Here is a 22,630-nt window from a genome sequence, read left to right on the forward strand (position 1 = left end):
CGCGCCATCCGTGAGGGGTAGCGGCTTCCGGGGTCCGGACTGCCGCGTCCTCGCCCCTGGCGGCCCCAGCCCCTCACGTCAGATCTGACCGCGAGGCGGGGCCCACGGGTGGCGGGCGGGAAGCGGCCCCCCCACCGGGAATCCCGGGGCCGTTTCCGAACCGGCGGGGTTGAAGGAAAGACGCGCTGGAAAAGGGCGGCTGGTCGTGTCTGCTTTTGTGACGGCCACAGCGACGGTGGGCGGTTTGTAAGCGTGTGGCCGGGTCTGTCGCCGGGCGCGGTGGGCAGGCCGAGGCCCGCGCCCGCCCACGGGCCCGCACGAGGTCCTCCCGGAGGAGCCACCTCTAGCCGGTAGTCAGACACTTGGAGGTATTGAGGAGCAGTTACGCCGAAAGGAACCAGCGGGCTCGTGGGGGCGTTTGGCAAATGAAGGAGCGAAAGATGGACGGGATGGGAAAGACCCTGGGAGGGGGCTTTTCCAGCAGAGGAAACCGGGTTCTTTTACTATGCAGCGTCTCCAGAAAAGACCGCTCAGAATGAAGCCCTGAGAATCGCTTTCCTTGCTGCTTCACAAGGCATTCCTCAGGCCAGTGTGCTCCCCGGGCCTTTCTGGGTGCTCGGGGCGGAGGGGGTGGGGTCAGACTCCGCACTCGACTGCCCCCGAGAAAAACCTGGAAGACCCAGCGTGAGGGGATGAAGCGTTCTTAGTGAATCGAGGTCTGTAGGGTTCCAGGTTATATAATTAACACCTGGGCAACATCTTTCTCTGCTGATGCAACCAGGACGGCTGCTGTCCCAGGGATGGGTTTTAACAGCGCTACAGGATGGGCCCCTTCCTGCCTTTCTGGAGCATCCCTCCCGCCCTGAATCCTGTGTTTCACACCCTCAGGATTGCTTGCTGTTTCTAATTCTGTGCCTCCCTGCATTCCCTGTTACTCCTTGTCTCTCTGATACAGCTTTCCTTCACATTCACTTGGCCAAAACCACTTTTATCTCTCAGGACCGATGATATTTGCTGCAAATCTTTCCCCTGATTTCACAAGCAGGACACCTTCTTTGTGTCTAAGGCACTCTCACTGGAGTTTTTTGTATTCCACGCCAACCGGAAACAGGAACATGGCTGTACAAGAAAATAATAAAAAACTTAGGTTTATTGAACTTGCTTCAGCAAAGAAATGCACCAAAGGACACATGAGTCTCCTCCAGACAGCAGTGTAATAGAAGGTTCTCCAAGGGGTCTGGGCTGGAGTTAACCATAGATGGTCTTGGCAAGGATGGGTCAGAGTTTATAACCAGAAGAGTCACTGGAGGGGTCAGTGGTTTTGTCTTGGAGCATGTTCTCTGCACAAGCAGAGCCACATGTTGAACGCCACAGTTTAGTCCTGTTTTTCTGTTCAGGTGTCGTAAGAAGCTAAATTAGCGCTAACATTTTAAGTTAGTGCTAGTTGTGGTTCCTTCTCAGAACCCCCCACCCCCCATAACTTCCAGGAGAGCTGTCATCCCATTCCTGGCAAGGGGGGATGGGGCCACCTGGTTGGTTAGATCAGGTTCCTCAACCTCTGCACTGTTGACAATTTGGGCCAGATAATTCTTTGGAGAGAAGAGAGAAAGGAGCTTTCCTGCACATTGTAGGGTGTTGAGCAGCAGCCCACCTACTCATGGCCGCACCCTGAGCCTGGGGCTGAGGCCCACTTCCAGTGGTGCTGCCTTCCCAGTTGCTTGCTCTTAAGTCATTTGGGCCAGGAGGACCGTCCCAGCGGTTAGATGCCACAGTCAGTCTCTTGAGGCCTTCTGTGTCAGCAGCTGGACCCAAAGGCATAATATGAGGGTGAAAATAAACATGTTTGCCAGGCAGCAGTGACAAATGCCCTGCGGGGTGCTGATTGCAATGCCACCACTCCTTAAGATGAGTTCTTAACTTTAGCTGCTCATTAGATCATCTGGGAATCTTTGAAATATACTGATGCAGGAGACAGATGCTGGTGCAGTGCCCGGGTTGGGAACTTCCCCTGGAGGAAGGCATGGCAACCCACTCCAGTATTCTTGCCTGAAGAATCCCATGGACTGGCAGGCTACAGTCCATAGGGTCACAAAGAGTGGGACACGACTGAAGCTACTTAGCACACATGCACGCACACATACTTAACATTGTACTGGGAGGGAATAAACAATACAAAGTGGTATGTAAACAACCTCAGTAACTCACAGGAAATGCTTGAGTGAAACGGATGTTGGAATTCAGAACCTTTCACATGTAAGGAACATTATGCGTGACTTTCTATTCCTGTAATGGCAGATTAGGTAATAGACTCACACCCACAGTGGGGACAACGATGAACTCACCACCGAGCCCAGCATGGTGATCAGGATCCAGGAATGACAGAGGCCCGGGAAGATGAGCCCAGGGCTGGGAGCCACTTTTTCCCCAAGTGCATTCACAGGTCTAGAGGAGGAGATTGAGAGGCCAGCCAGTTCAGAGACCCAGCTATAGTACTCCTGAGTCCTGGGAGGTCAGCAATGGTTGCCATGGCACTCATTTGCCTGCTTTCCTGTTTCACAGCCTTATCCCTCACACTTGTTCCTGGAATCACATTCCTGAGTAAGTCACATACAAGCCTTTATCGCGGCTCCTTCAGGGCAGGTGAGACCAAGGCAGGAAGAGAGATGAGAATGTGAGAAATTGCAACGTGAGACGTCTGTGTCCTCAGAAGAGAGAATAACAAAAACTATATTTAAAGATACAATAAATGACTGAGGTATTTCCAAAACTGATTCAGGTGGACATCAACCCACAGATTCAAGAAGTTCTGTGGAGACCAAGCAAGACAAATAGGCTTTATTTGTGAAATGAAATACTGTGAAACCAAAGACAACTGGTGTTCTCAGACCAGAAAGGATTTGTTTGCTTGGTTTCACCCTGTTATGCAGCAGAATTCCCGAACGATGAAGGGAAAACCTCTAACTCGGGTTAGAGGTCAGCATCCTGCCTCCTCCCACCAAAGTCACCGCCTCCCGGAAGGCTTCCAGTGGGCCTGCACCTGCCTCAGCTCTCTTCATTCCAGATAGCATTTCAAAGGCCAACAAGATGCCTTCAAAATTATAAAAGTTAGATACTGATGCTCCCCTAAGCTCTCTCAGGAGGGGTCTGAGCATGGAAGTCAAGGGTGGAGTCAGACAGGCTCCATCCAAACCCAACTCCACCACCTTCCCACCTCCTCTGCCAAGTAGGGACAAGTGTCTATTCAGGAGGCGCCGTGAGGGTGAAGTGGGCTGAGTCGAGCACCTGGCAGGGCCTCCTTCAGCAGCAGAAGTGGTTTTGTTTTTAACTCACATATTTATTTTTGGCCATGCTGGGTCTTCACTGCTACTCTCTGGCTTTCTCTAGTTGCAGCAAGATGGGGCTACTCTTGGTTGCAGTGCGCTGGCCTCTCTTGCAGGGTGCGGGCTCTAGGCGCTTCACTGGGTGTGTGTGGTGGTGGCATGTGGGCTTAGTTGCTCCACAGCATATGGAATCTTCCTGGGCCAGGGATCAAACCGGTGTTCCCTGCAATGGCAGGCAGAGTCTCTCAACCACTGGACCACCAGGCAAGCCCCGTGGAAGCATTTCCGTAATGACATTGGGTATCTTGAGGACTGGAGGTGAGGGCGAGTCAGTCTGGGAGGACTTGAGTTAATTGCACTCGAGTCAGGCGGAGGCAGTGAGGTGAGAATTGACACGACCACTCCTGCTCCGTACGTGCAGCCACGTGACCCGGGACCGGCACGTGTGTCCTGGTGTGCCTGCGTCACCTCGGGACCTGCCGTTAGGTCGGTGCCGTGCCGTCACAGCACAGTGGTCTCTGTCCCGCTGGTCCCTGCTCTGCCTCCACGCCATCAGTCATCCATCTCCGCTCTGCTCTCTGCTGTCGGTGGCTCCAAGTTGGGTCTTTGTCAGTCTTGACAGAAGAGGTAACGCAGGGAGCGAAGCCTGGGACTGAGCTGGGCAGGACAGTGTGCCCCACTCCGTCCCAGGCAGGCCCTGCTGGAGCTCTCTCTGAGTCCTCTTAGAGGCCAGATGCATCACACAGCCAAGGACTGTGATGCCAGCGTTGCCGAAACTTGGCCTATTTCCCAGCGCCAAGTAGAAACACGGAGATTGTGTTTTGGGTGAAGTAGAAAAGAGTAGCTTTATTGCTTTGCCAGGCAAAGCAGGGCAGAGTGGGCTAATGCCTTCAAGACCAGGTGACGACCCCCCCCCCCCCACCGAGGGAGTAGGGAGGCATTTATAGTGTTCAGAGGGCAGGGCAGGATCAGTTCATGGAGAGTTAGGTTGGCTGGCATCAAGGTGGAGTTTCAAGTATCATCAGCCTTCTGGTTTCAACCAGTCTAGGGTCTGTGTTCTTGGGATCTGCAGTTTTCATGCAGAGGGGATCTACTGCCTGTAAAAACAACTTAGGAATGTGTGTCAGACGTTTATCCATATCTTTCAGGGAACTGAGAATTTGGTAGTTCTGCCATCACAGCTCCCTGCCCAAGAGCTATTCTTTGCTTCTACATATTCACATTTCCCAATCGTTAACTCTTGAATCAGCCTTTTACTTCAAAAGACAAGGACACAGAGGCTTGTACATGGTTTCCCTGGGAATGACGGTCACAAGCCCCCAGGAGACCAAGATCAGGGTGGCTTCAACAGAAGGGGACGCTGGGCAACTGGACTTGTTAAAAGTCGGCCTGTAACCCTCTCCCACTGCCCTGCCTGGGGCCAGAGTGCTGTGGCTGGGACTTCCCAGGCAGCCAGAGGTAGATCCAGGTCTTTCCCTGGTGAGCCACCTTCATAAATTCAGCATCCTCCCAGCCTCCTCCCCGCGCCCGGGGCTCAGGAGGGACACTGTCCCTGGGCCACCGGGCTCCAGCTCTGAGAAGCATTTCTCATCCCCACCTCTCAGGGTGCCCATTTGACATGTCTTTCTCTGAAGCCTGCCTCTCATCCACCGAAGGAAACAACTCCTATCCATCTCTTGGCGGCAGGGGGGTGGGGAGTGCCGGGGCGGGTGGTACTGCCTGGGTGGGCTTCTGCCCCCTTGAGCTCTGTGCTCTAGATCAGCCCCCATGGCTGACAAGCGGTCTGTGTTATCCAGCCTGGTAGCTCCCAGCCATGTGGCACCTGAGCATTACTGGCTGGTGCCACCAAGGAGCTACATTTTTAGTTTAGTTTTTTTAACGTATCTAACTAGACACATGTAACTAGTGATTGGCCAGCACCAGTGGTCTAGAGACACATTAACCAAGTAACATCCTAAGATAGGTGAGTTTCCTGGAGTTGCACTTCCTCCAGGAAGACAGTGAATTTTTAAAGTTTTCTCTTTTGAGTGAATGGGTCTCTTCCAGTTTTGTTCCAAGGATTGTATTCAGCAACCAAGAATAGCAATTTTTTTTTAATCAGAAAACGTCACCACAAAAAGAAGAGAATGAACAAAATAAAGCTTTATTTGAACGGCCCTGCAGATCATTTTGAGGCCCTGGTCACTGTCCCAGTTTATAGCGAAGTCATTTCCTAAGTAGTGCCCTGCCCATAATGAACTAAGTCCATCGAAACACTACAAGTGCAGGTGTGTGGTTCTGTTAGAGCCGTGCGCTACAGCCAAGGCCACCCATCCTTGCCTGGCCACCCAGCGCTGCCACAGCAGGTGTTAAGCAACCCGATGCCCTGTGAACACCTGCAGGGCACCACCCACTGTGGGGCTCAGGGCCAGGTGGGGGCAGCCTTCCCTGTTCTCTGGGACCCAGCTCAGCAGGCCATCCTCCCCTTGATCCACAAGTGGACCCTCGTGTGCTTGGCTATAAATAGACCCTTTGCAGTCTACCAGTCCGCATCATTTTGTTAAGTCCAGAGGACTCCAGGCACATTGGCAAAGAGAAAGACTGGCTCAGAGCAGGGAGGTAGGGCAGTTTGCGGGGACCCAGTTTCAGCTGCATTAGTGAGTCCCCAGCTTCCCTGAAGAGCTCCAAGAGTGGAGCACACCAACCGGCAGCTAAGAGGATCCCAGGCCAGGGGAGGGGAATCATCCCAGACCACAGCCTGCGCAAACACACGCGACCAGAGCCCATCCCCACAGGTGCTTCTAGCAGCTAGGTTTCATCACACACAACCCAAGAGAAGTGGAAACACACCAAAAATAGATACTGTGGGCTTGAGAGGTTTCAAGATAGCTGTGTTAAGACAGAGGCACAAACATTTCCAACTTAACATTTCCAACAGGCCAAACAGTAACCCAAAGTGCACCCTCCAGCCCGCCATGCTTCCCCACGAGCGGAGGCAAAAAAGGAGCTTTTCGTAACTGTTAAGAAGAGTGTGTACAAGTAAAGCACACACAGCACGTGTGTGGGCACCATGTTTCTTCTAAAATATAAAAGTATAAAAATAAAATCTTCACCTTTTGTTTCTAGAAACATCTGGAGGAAACATGACGGCTGTTTGCTCCCAGTCCACCTGAGTGGACACAGGGGCTCCACCTTCCTGTGCTGTCAGGAGGACAGGGGGATGGACTTTTCACCAGGAAACGAGATTCGGGACAAGTGGGAGGAAGCTCGCCCTGGGCAAGGACCTGTCATGGGTCCCCGGGAGGGGAGGCAGGGACTTCAGGCTTCGCGAGGAGGGCAGCCTGGGTTCTGCTAGGGCATTTAGGAACGAGCCAACCCAGGAGCTGTGTTCTAGGAGCACACAGGGGCCTGGTTCGGGGTCTCAGCAGAGCCATCACTTGGTACCCCCCCGCTTGTCTTTGTATTCCTGGTAGGCGCTCAGGATCTCCGTGATGACACCGGGGTCCTCCAGGGTGGTGGTGTCCCCCAGGTCCTGAGCTCGGCCCGTGACGATCTTCCTCAGGAGCCTCCGCATGACTTTTCCAGACCGAGTTTTTGGAAGACGTTTCACTACCTGGCAGGAAAGGCGCAGCATTAGCGTTTGGGTGGTGCTCAGACTCCCAGCCAGTGTCCAGCTGTACTGAGATGAGGGTGTCCTGGAGGAAGACACCCCTCCCCAAGGACCCAATAGGAATGGCTGAGGTGCAGCACCGCCCAGAGAGCGGCGGGGCTGCGGCCTCTGGTTTTATTCTCCAAGCATGCATCCTAAGTCACTTCAGTCGTGTTCGACTCTTTGCAACCCCATGGACTGTAGCCCACCAGGCTCCTCTGTCCATGGGATTCTCCAGGCAAGAATATTGGAGGGGGTTGCTGTGCCCTTCTCCAGGGGATCTTCCCGACTTGGGAATCGAACCTGCATCTTTTACATCTCCTGCATTGGCACATGGGTTCTTTATCACTAGCTCCACCTGAGAAGCCCTTGTTCTCCTCCATCTGGATCTAAAGCTGAAATCATCCATTGCCAGGGCGTCAGCTGAACCTCCACCATGGAGGCTGTACCCATACCTGGTGGAGCTCACTGCCGACACCCATTTCTCCCACCAGTTAAGCTAGGAGGGCTCTCAGGTGACAGCAGAACCAGGTGTTCGAGGGGCACCTTGTCTCCTCCCCTGGCTGGGACCATAGTTGGCTTTTCTAACATAAGAAGAAGGAGCTGCTTGAGAGGAAAATGTCGTCTTGCTCAGTGTTTGAAACTTAGCGTTTGGCATTATCCAACCACAGGCATTCAATGTCAAGGCAATACATGAAGGGCTGCATTTAGGGCCTATAACAGTGGCCGGTACTTAGAAAGAAACTTGTTCACCGACGGGGAGTTCAGATGAAGCGCTGGTCACCAGGCCAACAGTGTGACTTGTACGGCACCAAGTGAGGCTGGGCCCTCCTGCCTCAGAGGCCTAACTCCCAGCGAAAGAAGGTTGTGGGCTGGTGTTGAACGAAGGATTGAAAAGCCAGTGGGGCTGAGAAGGTGGCCCAGTCCTTCCCCAAAACCCACCCCAGGAAAGGCTCCCAGGCAGACTCGGTCAGCATCTCCCCATGAGCCCAGGGACCTCTGGTCCACAGGAGACCCAGGCCTCCCTGTTTACAATCCCTGACTCTCTGTAGCCCAGCCAGGCCTAAGTGCCCAGGCGCTGTCCCCACTGATACTATGTCTCCTCCCCCACTCCAAGGATGCAGCAGCCACCCCCTCGCCCACCTCCTGCTGCCACCCTGTCAATGGTGGGAAGTGGAAAGGAGGCTGAATAGCAGCAGCTCGGTGGCCCCTGAGGAGCAGCCACTCACCAGGACCTGATCGGGCACTGCGTACTTGGCGATCTTGTCGGCCACCACCGACCGGAGCTCCTTCACCACCACGTCCACATCACCCGCGTCATCTTTCAACACAACAAAGGCAAAGGCGGCTGGAAGGAGAGCAGAGAGGTTCAGACCACAAACCACCTCCCGGGGCAGCGTGTTTCACACAATCGCCATTAAGTCCAAACGGGTTTTAGATCAGAGGCCGGTGCACCCATGGCAACTGGTCCTTGTAGCTGCCCTCCTGAAGGTGCATTTCCATTTTCATTCAAGGTGGAAGTGACTCCAGCGGCTCCTCTGAGTGCCCCGGGGTGGCGGACATGTGTGGAGAGAGAGACCCTGGAGCCATGACTCACCTCTGTCCTTACGCCTGTGACACAGCTGTGACATAGGCTGTCAGGGAGTCACTTTCCACCATGTGTGCCAGGCGAGGAATCACTCCCTGGGTACTAGTCTGTGGACCTGTGTCCAGCCTGTGGGCACCAGACCCGTAGCTATTTAAATGCAACTTCAGTGTAAAATGCAGCTGGGAGCCACTGTGCAGACAGCACAGATGAATGGCTTGGTCGCAGGAAGCTCTATTGGGCTGCGCTGGTCAACCAATAGTTTAGCATAAACACCAGGTTTTGTTTTCAGTACTCCAGCGAGGATCAGAGGGGCTCCCAGGGGTCTCCTTAACTACGATGTCACATACGGACCCAACTCCATTTCTGTCCGTGTGAGCGGTCACTGTCCCAGCGCCACTTTGGACAGTCTGACCTGCACTGCCCCCTCCCACCGCAGCTCCCTTCACATGCAGCCTCCATATTGCTTGCTGGCCTGCCTGTGCCTGCCCCGAGCCCACGCCTGATCAAGGTGCCCACGAACCCCACTGAGCCAATCCAGCTGCCTCTCCCCTCTCCCCAGTCCCCTCCAGCATGAGAGCCCACAGGGCAGGGACTTAGGTCACTCACTAGGTCTGCATCCTAATCACATGAGACCTGGGGGGCTCCCCTCCGTCAGGTCAAGTGCAGAGAGAGTGGGGAAAAATACACACCCACAGTTTTTGTTGTTCATGTTTTACAAGTGGACAAATGCTCAAATGTGTTAGAAATCAGGAAAATGCACATAACCATAGCCGATACACAAATTCTCTCCCAGAGCCTGGCAGGAGGCAGGGGAAGCTGGTGGAACGTGGCATGGCCCAAGGGCCCTGAGACACACACGCAAGGACTTGTCCTGTCTCATCCCCTCAACCCGACACCCCCCACCTTGAGTCTCAGCCAGTTGACAAGGGCAACAGCCTCATGGGTGTGTCCTTCCATGGTAACTGAAAACGCTTTTTTAAAGCACTTAATAAGTGTTGAGTTTTCCTAAAGGTTGGCTTAGAGACACTGAGTAACTAATAGAAGAACAGCACTAAGACATGGCCGGGAAGCTGGAGACACTGGGACCCCAGGAAGAAGTGTGCCTGGGCTGCTCCAGGCAGAGAGCTCCGTCTATCCTGAAGAGCAACACGGACAGTCGGTCAAGCCAGGCCAGTGTGGCCACTGCCTGCCTGGCATTACAGCGCTCAGATGAGCCTGCTCCTTCCCAGACCCACCGCTTAGAATCCGGCAGGCTTTGAAACAAAGTGGGTCAGTGAGGATCAGTCCTGTCACCGGCTCTGCATTTCCCTGGCCCATCTCTGTGCAGGGGAACCCAGGTCAGACTCCCCCAGAGAGAGTCCGGGCCGTCGAGGCGCGCAACCTGCGGGCAGCGAGGGGCACGTGCACACATATCCCTAGCAGGGTGGCCAGGGGGGCCTGTGGACGGAGAGGAAGCTCCCCCGTCGGCTGGGCCAACAGGTCAGGACTGCTCACCGCGAGTGAGTGTCCCCCAAAGACGCGGAGCTGCAGCGCTGCAGAATCCGGACTTTTTTCTACCATTGGTGCTGTTCCGCCCCCTCCCCCAAACCTCTGCTTGAGGCAGGGGTGAGCCAGCAGCCTGACCCCAGGGAAAGCCCTGGCCCCGCCCATGAGTCCGCGCCTCCTTGAGGCCCCGCCCCCAGGGCCGGAGGGTGGGGGACGCACCTTCTCCCTTGATGTCGTGCGGGTAGCCAATGACAGCGGTCTCAGGCACTGCGGGGTGGTCAGCCTGGGCAGGACAGAACACGCAAAGGTGAGGCACTGACTCGGACTCAGCCCCCAGACCAGCGGCGGCCGTGCTCACCATGGCGTCCTCGATCTCAGCCGTCCCCAGCCGGTGGCCACTGATGTTGATAACGTCGTCCATGCGCCCAGTGATCTCGTAGTAGCCCTCCTCTGTTCGGTAAGCCCCGTCTCCCGTGAAGTAGTAGCCTGCACCACAGCGTGGGAGTCGGCCCCAGCTCCTGGCCAGGACCGGTAGGGCTCCCGTCGTTCCACGAGGGACCCCCTGAACGGGAGGAAGTGCTGAACCCCCCCCAACAGACCGCCGCCCGGAGACACCCCCCAGGTGCTGCCTGGCTGGTGCCAGTAAAGGGCAGAGCAGCTCCCAGACGGCTGGAGGCTGAACCTGGAAGTAGGAGCTGCAAGGAGCCCATTCCAGCTTCCCCAGTAGTGTCTCTGACGGGCTTGCCACTGCTGGACATCAGTTCCCACGGGCACACATGTTTGCGAACTTCCGCCCAACCACATTACACAAGTCAGGAGGACAACAACAGGGGGACAGGGAAGGCCTGGGGCCACCACCGTCATTGCCAGGGTGGCATCCTTGTGCTTCTCCTGGGAGCCCACAGCCTGAGCCCCCAGGAGGACCCCAAGTGGGGCCACTTCCGGCTCAGAGGGAAGGAAAACAGGGACAGTTCACATAACCCCCGGCCCCTCGGAAACAGTTCTGAGACTGTCCAGCAGCAGCAGCAGGGAAAGGCTCACCAGGGTAGGCCTTGAAGTAGGCGTCCAGGAATCGCTGGTGGTCTCCATAGATGGTCCGGGCCATGCCCGGCCAGGCCTGGGACAGGCACAGAGCCCCAGACACATCTCCGCCCTCCAGGATGTTTCCCTGCAGACCCAGGAGACAGGGAGACAGAAGGAGTGACCATCTCCTGTTCTCCAAAATGCCGGGCCCAAGGCAGGAACAGGACAGGCACACCAGAGGGGCTTTCCCCTCTAAGAGGAGACCCTGTGGTGGGAACCTCGTGAGGGGGAGAGGGCAGCGGAGGCCAGGGAGGCAGGACAAGCAGTGGGGCTGGGCAGAGTGCGTGGACGGGGTGATTCACCTTCTCATCCATGAGAACGGGAACAATGCCGAACAGGGGCCTCATGGCCATGCAGGGCAGGATCTCTGCCCCCTCCTCTGAGGGCCGCGGAGAGATGCAGATGCCCCCCGTTTCTGCAGGGGATAAGAAGAAACGCTGGTGGGCCTGGGGCTACTGACACGTGCATCCAGACCACATGGGCACTGGGTCGGCACACAAGGGTGCACTCCAGGAGGGGGAGCACCTGCCATCCGGGGCAAGGAAATGGCCCTGGTGACAAAAGGACCTCTGTCTGAGGAGAAACCAGGCTGGAGTGCTGGTCCTTCCACTGTGGAAACCAGGGCACACCAGGGGCAGCCCCAGGAGCTGAGGGCCCCACCTGTGTCATGGGGACATGGGGACAGCGGAAAGGAGGACAGAGGGAAGGAAGTGCTCAGGGCAAGGACCCCAGACCGGGAGAAGAGCGGCCCCGGGTTCTGCCCCTGGGCATTTCTCTGGATCCATCAGCCTGCAGGGGAAGGCCCACCGGGGCTCTGCTTCAGGGAACACCCAGGGCCTTTCTGAACCATGAGGCCTGCACCACTGGGAACATCTCTTTCTGGCTTCTTGAAGGATGAGACTTCAGCCACTTCAGTGGGGGTCTCTTGGCCCCCAAATCCTGATAAGGCAGACACCCCAGAGGAGAGGGGCAATTCAAAGCAAAACAATGGAAATAAAACTTCTTTTCCCACTAACATCTAATCCTAGACTCAAGGTCCCTTAAACGGCAGACCCCAGGCTGGGCTGTGCCAGGGTCAGGAGGTGGGCCGCCATAAACAGGACCCTTGTGGGCTCCTGTGTCTCCCCCTCCGCGCCCACCCAAGCCCCACCTTACAGACGAGGAAAGGAGGCCTGGGGAAGCCTTCACACCCACGTGTCAGAGCTGCAGAGCAGCAGCAGCCCCGAGCTCCTCTCCCCAAATGCCAGGCAACCGTGGGGCTGAGCCTCCCCCCACGGACAGGCTCACCTGTCTGCCACCAGGTGTCTACCAGCGTGCACCGGCCGTCCCCCACCACCCTGTGCAGCCACTCCCAGGCCTCGTGATTGATCGGCTCTCCCACTGCAACCACACGAGACAGAAGTGTTAAGAGACTCAACAGGGCTGGAACCAAAGGAGCGAATTTCATGAGGAAAACAGCTCTGTTAGTGGTCCTGAAAGGCACACGGGAGACTTGAGAAAGCAGTGACATCATCCTATTTATGGCCATTGAAGAATAAAAATGACAGTGAGATACTTTCACCAGCAGAGGGTCAAAAACTAAGAGGCTGGCAAGAGTGTGGAGGAAACAGCAGCACATACACCACCTGAGTACAGCTTGGGAGCGATGCAGGCGTTTCTGTTCCTGTTTGTTTATGGTCATCCCAACTGGGGATCGAATCCATGCCCCTGCAGTGGAGGCTCAGAGTCCTAACTATAGGACTGCTAGGGAAGTCCCTCTCTTCCTGTTTAGAAATGACACTCCTGCTGCAACTACTTTAGGCGCGTGCTGCTGGCAAAACCCAGTAAAGCCACACACACTAGTTCTGTGATGAGAAGGCCACTCCCAGCACCCAGCCCCAGAAGGAGACACGGACGAGGGTGTTCCTGCAGCCTGGAGCTAAAAAGGGTCCGTGGAGCAGAGAATGGCAAAGTGAATCATGGTGCTTTCCTGATGGAGCAGCACCAGCCAAAGCACGGAGCCGTCGTCCCAGCGCAGGAGCCGCCATGCTGATCACCCCTCTGCCGGGGTGGCCACATGTCGAGGTACAGGGAAGTCGTTCTGGTTCACATGCCATTTAACTTGGACTTAGGCTGATGACAACAGCCTGTCAAACAGACCCTATAATCTGCCTTAGTCATTAAAGAAAAGGGAAAAGGGCACACCGACCAAAAGTTTAGGAGATAGAGATAAATGCCCCCTGCCTGGAATGCCGACGCTGGGTCTCCTTTGATGATAAGACTCTTCTCCCAGGGCCACGGCTGTACTGACTCTCTGTGTACGTGCTGATGGGCTTCTTCGGAACCTTGAAGGCATGTATCCCTGACTTGTTTGATGTACTTTTTTCTGATAAGACACAGAATTGCTAAAAACCATACTTCTCTGGAACAGCTCCTCAGAGCTATCCTCCTCAGCTTGGCTTGAATAAACTCTCTTCTATTCTTATTAGTCGCTCGCCAAGAGTCAGACATGACTGAGCAACTAAACAACAATTTTTATTATACACTGGTTACTGATTATTTTCCTCAACAATACCCTGGTCTCAGAACACCCCACAGGGCCCTGCTGTTGGTACTGGTCATGCAGCTGAGCTGCCCCCTGTTACAGAGGCCCGGCTAGCCTGTGAGGGCTCCCTGGAGCAGGGGGTTTCGGCACACTCCTGGTCCCAGAGAGTGGCTCTGGTCACGGGCTTTAGGGAGTGAGGCCCACAGGAGTCTGCCAGGCCTGGGGGACACACAGACCCTCAAGCAGCATCTCCCTCATTACCTGGTCCTGCTTCCTTAGCAACTCAATCCCCTAAGGGAGACAGGCCTAAAACCTTCCCCCTCCCAGGACCACCTCAACTCAAAGTCACCTAGGTCACCTTTCCAAACTGCCCTCATGTGACCTGGCGACATGGATCCAAATTATCATACAAGTGAAGGTAACCTCTGATCTCGAAACACCGTCCCTGCCTGGAGACACGCACCCAAGGGCAGAATGGCACAGATGCCAGTGCTGGGAACACAGCGGGTAAAATCCCGGGCAGCTGTGGGAAACTAGCCCGGGCCTGACCTTCCCACACTGCTGAGTTTTCATAATGAAGACGGAGCACAGACAAGGTCGCAGTGCTGAGCTCCAGTCCCTCCACGGCTGTGGGCTCCGGGAAAGGGCTTCCAGGGAGGACATCTGCTTTCTACTGGCTGTGGCCACATCAAGTGGACTCAGCGCAGACACGGCCATTGTGATGAAGCATCGAGAAGCCTGCGGGGCTCTGACACACACGTGCCTGCAGCTGCTCACCTGAGCCCAGGGTCCGCAGAGAGGAGCGGTCGTACTTCTTCACCCAGGAGTCCTCGAACTTCAGCAGCAGCCGGTAGGCCGTCGGAGCGCCATAGAACTGATTGATCTTCAGCCTCTGCACCGTCTCCCAGTACCGACCTATGAGAGGCCCCAGGTCATGTCACCTCCATGAGCCTCACTCAGAGGTGACCCATGTTACCATGTGCTGGATGTATGCAAACACCTACAGTGTCCACAAAATCCACTCTGCACCACTGCTGGAATGGGAGGGGCTCCCTGAGCACCACCTCCGCACACCCCACATGGGGGACTGGAGCCATTGCCTGGCCCTAGGCACTGACAGCCCATGTCCTGACCCAGGTGACACAGCAAGGAAGCGGTCAAAGGGGTGTTACAGTGAGGTAGCACCAATGCAGAACCCACATCCAGGAGGACATAAATGGCCTCCAGAGGTGACCAGTGCTCCCTGGAGCAGTGGTGACACACAGGACACACGGGCCCTATCACCCTCAACTCACTGAGGCCACCTGAGACACGCCTCCCATCCCTAGCCAGGCCCCCTGCATGTCTTCCAGAAGCACAGCTGGCCTCTGCAGGAGGCTGGAGAGGACCCAGGCAAGGGACCAAAGTTCTGGGCACGGAGCCATCATCGCCATGGACCACCTGGGCAAAAGCCTCGGCACAACTTCCAACATCCGGTCACATTTGAACAGATGCTGGAGGACGCGGTGGCACGAGGGAGGGAGATACCAGGAGAGCAAGACGGGGGTCCTCAAAAGGATGTCACTCCATGGCAGCGGCTCCAGGTCACACTGCCCGAATGGCCCTAAGGACAGGCAGCAGGGGACCCAGGAGGCTTGCCACTGGCCTGGGCTTCGAGGAAGAGCAGGATCCGGTCAGGTGGCCGCAGAGGTGAGAGGGACGTTAGAGTGGGTGGTCTCTTGAAGCCTTCAGAGGTCAGACCCTCTCCACTGCTCATATGACCCCTCTGCACACCTGGCCCAGACCCGGCAGCTTTGTCACCGGGACCCTCTACCACTCGCCCCACACCCCCCAACCTCTGCTCCTTCTTCTGGCCCCTTCTGCAGCCCGCACCCGCATTGGGGTAAACCGGAGTGCTCTCAAAAAGAACGCTGGTCGCTCCGTTGCAGAGGGGCCCGTACACCACATAGCTGTGTCCTGTGATCCAGCCGATATCAGCCACGCAGCTGAAGACGTCACCTGGCCGGTAGTCAAACACAAGCTGCAGAGACAGGGGAGGGACTATCAGGAGCCTGGCACCAGTTCCTGCACGTCACTGGGTGTGTTCTGTCACCGAGCCCAGCTATTCCCACGGCCCCCGAGAGCAGCAGTGAGGGCAGAGCAGCCACGGCAGTGAGGAGACAGGTCACTGGGGACAGCAGAGGGAGCCAGGCCCCAGAGGGGACACTCCGGGAGTCCAGCACAAAGCCCACCCGCATGCCAGGAGTCACCCAGCACTGGTCCTGAGGTGGGGTTGTGGGGGCCGGAAGTCAGGGCCTTGGGGGAACTACAGAAGACTGTGTCCTAACACAGGTGGTAGCCACACGTGTACCCACAGGTGAACTCCATCCAGTCCTATGTCTAAAATAAGGGCACCTCTGCCTTTAGTAGTTTAGTCGCTAAGTCATATCTGACTCTTGCAACCCCATGGACTGCAGCCCACCAGGCTCCTTTGTCCTTGGAATTTCCCAAGCAAGATTACTGGAGTGGCTTGCCATTTTCTTCTACATTAAGTTACGCCATAATTTTTTTTAATCTTTTAAAAAGAGCAAAACAAAAGCCAAATCGACCAAGAAACACATCAAGCATCATCAGCTTCTAAGAGCGTGAGACATAGCCATCTCCTTATTCTTGCAAAAGGGTCAAACCTGAGCCTGACTCAGTCTGCAGGTCCAACTGCCCATTTGTAGGAGACAAAGAGATAGAGGGACACAGGGCCGGGTGCTATGACTGACAATGTTTAAGGTGATCAAGAGATGGAGGAAAATCCACCAGTTAAACATGGCTTACCCACAACTATCAGTGTGCGGGAGGTAGTGAAGGAGTCTATGGGGTCACAAAGTTGGACGCAGCTGAGTAACTGAACAACAATCAGTGGGCAACAGTAAGCTACAGTATCTAGGGATGCACGTTAGGGTGACAAAACTAGGAAAACAGGGCAGGAACACTATAAAACCCAGGATACATGTTGAGGGGCAAGGGGGGACTGTGATCAGATGGGCCATGAAGGGGCTTTTGTGTCAAGCGGAGATATTCCGGTTTTTGACTGAAGTGGGTTTGTTGAGCAGTCATTTGTGAAATCACACATTTCATTTCTATGGTTTTCTATATCTGTGTTTTTGTTTTATTTATTTAGCTGGGCCGAGTGTTAGTTGTGGCACACAGGATCTTCAGCCTTCACTGCAGGATCTTTAGCTGCAGCATACAGGATCTCGTTCCCTGACCAGGGATTGAATCTGGACCCCTTACATTGGGAGTGTGGAGTGTGGACCGCTGGACCACCAGAGAAGTCCCTGTGTCTGTGTTCTCTTTTGTGGTAAAGGTGTTTTTTAACCTTTGGACGAGTGGTCCCATCTGCTGCTGCCACAGACACACCCTGAGGTTCCCCAGCAGTTCCCAGACAGCACAGTGGTCCCGAGTTGGCCGGGACCCTGAGGAGCTGTGAGCAGAGGCTGAGTCTCAAGGAAACAGCACTCCTGCTCCACCAGTGAAGCAGGACATCCACAGCCCAAAGCCCACAGCATCCTGGGACTGAGAGGGTTTTAATACAATGCATACCCACTGTGCCACGTCTTTCAAGAGACTGGTGTTCTCTCTCCTTGCTGTTCTTGGAAGGAGAGCAGGTGCCCGGGACCAGCCAGGCACCCCAGCATAACCACTCACATCCCTGAAGCCTGCTCATGTCCCAAACACCCCTGCAGACTCAATTGCCCTTTCCCTGAAGAAACCAACAGTCCTAACACCTTCAGCACATGCACAGACACACACAGATGTGCACACTCACAAACACACGCTTACGTACAAAAGGCTGAAAGTTTCTATTCCTAATGTTTTAAAATGCCCTCACTGTATTGAAGAGAAATTCAAAAGATGGTCCTGCCCTTGCATCCCCATTGCTTCTGCTCATGCAGACAGTGCCCTGCTAACGCTGGAAAACAAATGAAGACTATTTCACCACATTGACAGCTTCCCTAATGCTGTGTGTGTCTTAGTCATGTTCATGCTCAGTTGTGTCCAACTCTTTGTGACTCCATAGACTTGCCCACCACACTCCTCTGTCCATGAAATGCTCCAGGCAAGAATAGTGAAGTGGGTTACCATTCCCCTCTCCAGGGGGATCTTCCCAAGAATTAAATCCAGGTCTCCCGCATTCAGATTCTTTTCCATCTGAGCCACCAAGGAAGCCCTAATGCTAATTTTGTTAGCATTAGGGAAATAGGGAAACACTTTGACCCATTCTTCGACTTCCTTAGTGTTCAGTCTCAGTAGTTACATTTTCCAGTGATCTGACTTACCCAATGTTTCAGTCTTTGCAACATGCCTACCCAGAGCTGAGCAAGGGACTTTCAGACAAGAACGGTTCTGTGATGATCACAGTCACCCAGCAGCCAGAAGACAGGGGCTTTAACATGGATAGTGTCAAGCATAATACCTCGTCTGCCTGGCCTGGTTCTAGCCATTATCTGTCTTTCTGCCTCACTTCTACATCCTCAGTGCTGCCCACAAGTAGCCAACACTCACAGGCCGCATCTCTGCCTCCCATCACTGGCTCCTAGTCCACACTCATCCATAAGGTCCGCCTCCAAGTGACTGACCTGGCTGATCAGCATAGCCCGCCTCCAACCCCGCCAGTGACTGAGAGCACAGGGCCCTGGCCCTCAGCCAGTCTGTGGGTGCTCTCAGCGTCCAAGCTTTGCTTGGATGGACCTGGGCTTCCGGGTCACCTGGCCAGTCTGCTCCACTGCTGCTCACGCTGGTAGGGGCTGAGTTCTGCCTCTGGCCAGAAAAAGTCAGGTCCACAGACAGTATCCTGAGACCCCACCCCTGACCCCTTGGGAGGCGTCAGCTCCTCCCCAAGGCAATCAGGGATGCGCAGTAACCAGAACCCCCCACCCACCCACTCATATTTAAATGAGTGCTGATTTTTAAATGCATTTACTGGAATAAAGCTGTTCCAGATCATTTGCTTCATAATCCTTAAAGGATGGCCCCCTGGATGTAATCTCCATGCACTAAATTTAAGTCTCCTCATAAAAACAAATCTTTTAAAATATTTTTCCTTTTAAATTGAGGCCCCAGTAAGCAGAGCCTAGAGGCCACAGCACTTTAGAGGCCCATGAAAATGTTTTATTTAAAATCAGACCCAAGAGATCTCTTAAAATAGAAGAAAGCATTTTAACAAATAACAGCAATGTACTCGTCCTTACACCAACGCAGTCATATGGGAGAAGGGCCCGCTGGAGTGTCTGGGGCACCCAGTGCCGGAAAGCAGCCGTGCCAGCAGCAGGGCAGACCCCACAAAGGCTCAGCACACATGTGATGGGCTGAGGACAAGCAGGAGACACGCGTGCAGGACCCAAGCCCTTCTGACAGGCACAGACACTGCCCTGCAAGCCCACCCCTGCAACCACACTGGTGCCAGGACTCCTGGCTTTGCTCTTGAACACAGCAGCAGTTGTGGCCCCCCCAGTCCAGCCTCCCCTCGCCTCTCCCCCGGATGTCCCCAGGGTGGTGCCTTACCCGGTGCGTCACGGCAGCATACAGCAGGTAGCCCGCCTGGGTGTGGACGAGCCCCTTGGGCTTCCCAGTGCTCCCCGAGGTATACAGTAGGAAGAGTATGTCCTCACTGCCCATGCTCTCCGGGGCACACACCGGCTCCTCCTTGGCCATCTCCTGTGAGGGAGAGGATAAGATGGCCCATTGAGGATAGAAGCTTCGCCCCCCACCCAGCCTCCCAGAGACCTCCTCTCCCCAATGGCCACAGGACTTGGGAGACCAGGCTCGGAGTTCACCTTATCTAGCCTGCCCTAGTTAATGCCAAATAAAAGGATGGATCCAATCATTTCGTTATGTGAAGTGTTTCCCTCTGTTTGTGGACTTTTGAGTTCCATCTTCCCCACCAGGATGGAAGCCCATCAGATAACACAGAGGAAAGAGCACCTCTGGGGGACCCAGATTGAGAACCACACTCTGATAAGACCCAGTTAATCCAATGACAACCTCTTCTGCTCAAACTATACAAAAAAAGATAGACTCACCTGCTCAAGGGAAACGTCCAGATCCCCCATGTGGACCTTGTTGTCTGTCCTGTGAGCCACCAGGACGTGCTGGACAGATGGGCAGACCTTTATGGCTTCATCCACGATCTTCTTCAGCTGCACTACGCGCCCTCCCCGGAGTCCTTGGTTGAAGGTAATAACCACCTTGCACTGGGCTATCGGAGTCAAATCCAGGAATTTCTGGTCAGTTTCCTCCCCACTCTCTCACAACCCAGACCACCACACACCCTAGGCCTAAGGGTATGATGGAGGAAGTCCATCCTTGAGCAGAAGAGTCCACACAGAAACGTGACGTTCTGTCTGCTTTGGGAACATCATGCTCAGAACCTGGGAGGAGTGGGTATAATGGAGAGGAACCACCGGTAGCTCAACTCTTCTAGATTCCCGCTCCCACCTGCTCTGGGGGGACCCTCCACCACCCACCCTCCACCCACCACACCCCAACCCAGAATAAACTGAAAGGATCAAGGCTAAGGTGGGCTACTACACAACTGGCCCCTGAGGAAGTGCCTGAAACAAACATCCAGCTGCCCTGCTGACGACCACACACGGCCCTCAACCTGTGATGTGGGCACAGAGGCCTGATTCGGAGCCATGGGCAGAGGTGCCAGGGAACCACCCCACCCAGCCGTCTCTTACCCCTCGGGGGTCATGCTGATGCATGGGGCCCCATCGCCTTGGGGATTCCCGTGCGGTCTGAGACCTGGGCACCCACGGGGGCAGCTCCCTGGCCTCACACCCTACAGACCACAGTGCCTCCCAGGACCCCCTCCCCAGTGAACTGCCTGTACTTGAACGGTCACTCCAGGACCAGCTCCTAGGGCCCTGCCTGAGGCACTAGTCTCCCTCAGCTTTGCGGTCTGAGACGCTCTTTCGAAAGGCATGCTCACAGCCTCTCTTCCTCCCAAGCAAGAACCCTGGAGATGGCACAGCCCTGCCAGCCACCTGAGACAGGTGGACAGAGCCTGGCTGAGACTCTCCAGGCTTGTCTCCCTGGGCTGGGACTGTCCAGGGAAGCTTCACATCGGGCAGGAAGGGAGATGGGCCAGCAGGGGGAAAAGGACCCCCTCAACTGCATGTGAGGCAGGATGCGCAGGATCCCCTGGAGGAGACAGCAGCCCCTGCCCATCCTGGGTGCTGGGACCCCAGCCTCCGTGATGCAGGCCTTACTCCTGGTGCCCACCTGTGCGAGGCCTCCCTGCCCGAGCGGTCCTCCAGGACTGGAACCTCTAGGCCCTGGCAGGCCCAGTCCCTAGGAGGTGCTTGGGGAGCCTCCACTCCCTGAGGCCCCTGAGGACAGGCAGCAGGGCTGTGGCAAGTGCGTCAGCACAGGCAGGACCACAGACACTTTGTCTGTGGGAATTTGCTTTCACCCTAGTTTTTTTTTTTTTTTACCAGATCTCAGCATCTGTATTTGTCTTTGTTTGTTTTAATATTTAGTTATTTTCGACTACGCTGGGTCCTCGTTGCTGTGTATGGGCTTTCTCTAGTTGCAGTGAGCAGAGGCTACTCTCGAGTTGCCGTGTATGGGCTTCTCATTGCAGTGGCTTCTCTTGTTGCAGAGCACGGCTCTTGGACATGAGGGCTTCTTGAATTGCAGCTTGCGGGCTCAGTGATTGTGGCATATAAGGTTAGTTGCCCTGTGGCATGTGGAATCTTCTGGGACCAGGGATCGAACCCATGTCCCCAGCATTGGCAGACAGATTCCCAACCACTGGACCACCAGAGGAGTCCTATATTTGTTTTTAATTGCTCCCATGGCCAATTACCGGAAATTTAGTGTCTCAGAACACCTACTTTTTTTTTTTTTTAGCTCATGGTTTGTAGCCTGGGTGAGCTCAGCAGGGTTCTCTGCTTAGAGTTTCACAGCCAGTATCAAGGGGTCAGGGGTTGGGGATCTCACCTGAAGCTCAGGGGAGAATCTGCTTCCAGGCTGTTCAGGGTGTTGGCAGAACTTAGTTCCATGTGACTGCAGAACTGAGGCCCCCACCTTGCTGACGGTCAGTCAGGGGTCATCCTCAACTTTTAGAGCCACTACACTCCCCCGGTGCAACACCTCCTTATCCTCAAAGCCAGCAAAGGCAGGTCAAGTCCTTGCCCCACTTTGACTCTCTCTGACCTTCCTCTCTGCCACAGCTTCAGCCAAAGAGAGTTCTCTGTTTTTAAGGACTTAGGTGGTTAGATTGGGACAACCTGCATCATCCCCCATCTTAGCACCCCATCACACCTGCAGAGGCCATCTGCCACGGAAGGGACGTATTCACAGCTACTGGGGATTTGGGCACTGGCAATCGCTCGGGCCACTATTCTGCCCCCATAGCCTTTGCTATGAGGGAGTCTACATCAATCATGTGCAAGGCCACATGAAGAGGAAGAGACCCCTGGCCACCCCCAACCATTCAAGCCAACCCAGCTGATATCCCAGATACCACAGAGCATGGTGAAGCCACTCCCACTATACCCACTTGACTCCTGCCCCATAGAATCATAAAATATAATAAGAAAATATACTTATTTTAAGTACTAACTTCTGGAGTAGCTTCTAATACAGCAACAGATAACCAAGATACTACCCTCACTGACCCAAGAGAACACAGACACTTGTCCCAGCAGGGTCTTATCCTCAGGAAACTGACACCTGAATGGAGGTGTAGGGTATTGGGGAAGAGTTGCTTAATGGCAAAGTTCTGGAGAAAAGCTATAGGAGTTTTCCCTACTGAGCTTCTTGGAACTGACTGGGCCCTGCCTTCCCATGGCCTGGCTGTTTAGGATTCTCGAGGTCTAGGAGTTGCCCTGCATCCAGTTACCAATTCCCAATTCCCCAGAATCAGTTGCTTTTGCTTATTTCAGAGAATCTTAACAAAAACATTTGGTAACTATGACCACATCAGCAAGACAGAAAAGGAGCAGCCTAATGTAATGTTA

The 22,630-nt window shown here is 54.8% G+C and overlaps 1 protein-coding gene across 1 annotated transcript in view; it reads right to left on the bottom strand.

Moving 5' to 3' along the window:
• Positions 1-5,440: 5,440 nt before the first annotated feature.
• The window catches only part of ACSS1 (acyl-CoA synthetase short chain family member 1), a 43,485-nt gene continuing 26,295 nt past the window's right edge, over positions 5,441-22,630 (bottom strand). The window contains exons 4-14 of the mRNA XM_043478405.1: positions 19,685-19,860; positions 19,167-19,319; positions 15,501-15,648; positions 14,406-14,543; positions 12,392-12,484; positions 11,407-11,519; positions 11,063-11,189; positions 10,380-10,507; positions 10,241-10,304; positions 8,178-8,296; positions 5,441-6,912 (exon numbers count right to left, since the gene is read on the bottom strand). Of these exons, the coding sequence (XP_043334340.1) occupies positions 6,733-6,912; positions 8,178-8,296; positions 10,241-10,304; positions 10,380-10,507; positions 11,063-11,189; positions 11,407-11,519; positions 12,392-12,484; positions 14,406-14,543; positions 15,501-15,648; positions 19,167-19,319; positions 19,685-19,860 (1,439 nt within the window). The 3' untranslated portion in view covers positions 5,441-6,732. The remainder of the gene's footprint in view (positions 6,913-8,177; positions 8,297-10,240; positions 10,305-10,379; positions 10,508-11,062; positions 11,190-11,406; positions 11,520-12,391; positions 12,485-14,405; positions 14,544-15,500; positions 15,649-19,166; positions 19,320-19,684; positions 19,861-22,630) is intronic.

The sequence above is a fragment of the Cervus canadensis genome, chromosome 10, assembly GCF_019320065.1.
Source record: "Cervus canadensis isolate Bull #8, Minnesota chromosome 10, ASM1932006v1, whole genome shotgun sequence".
NCBI classification, from domain to species: Eukaryota; Metazoa; Chordata; class Mammalia; order Artiodactyla; family Cervidae; genus Cervus; species Cervus canadensis.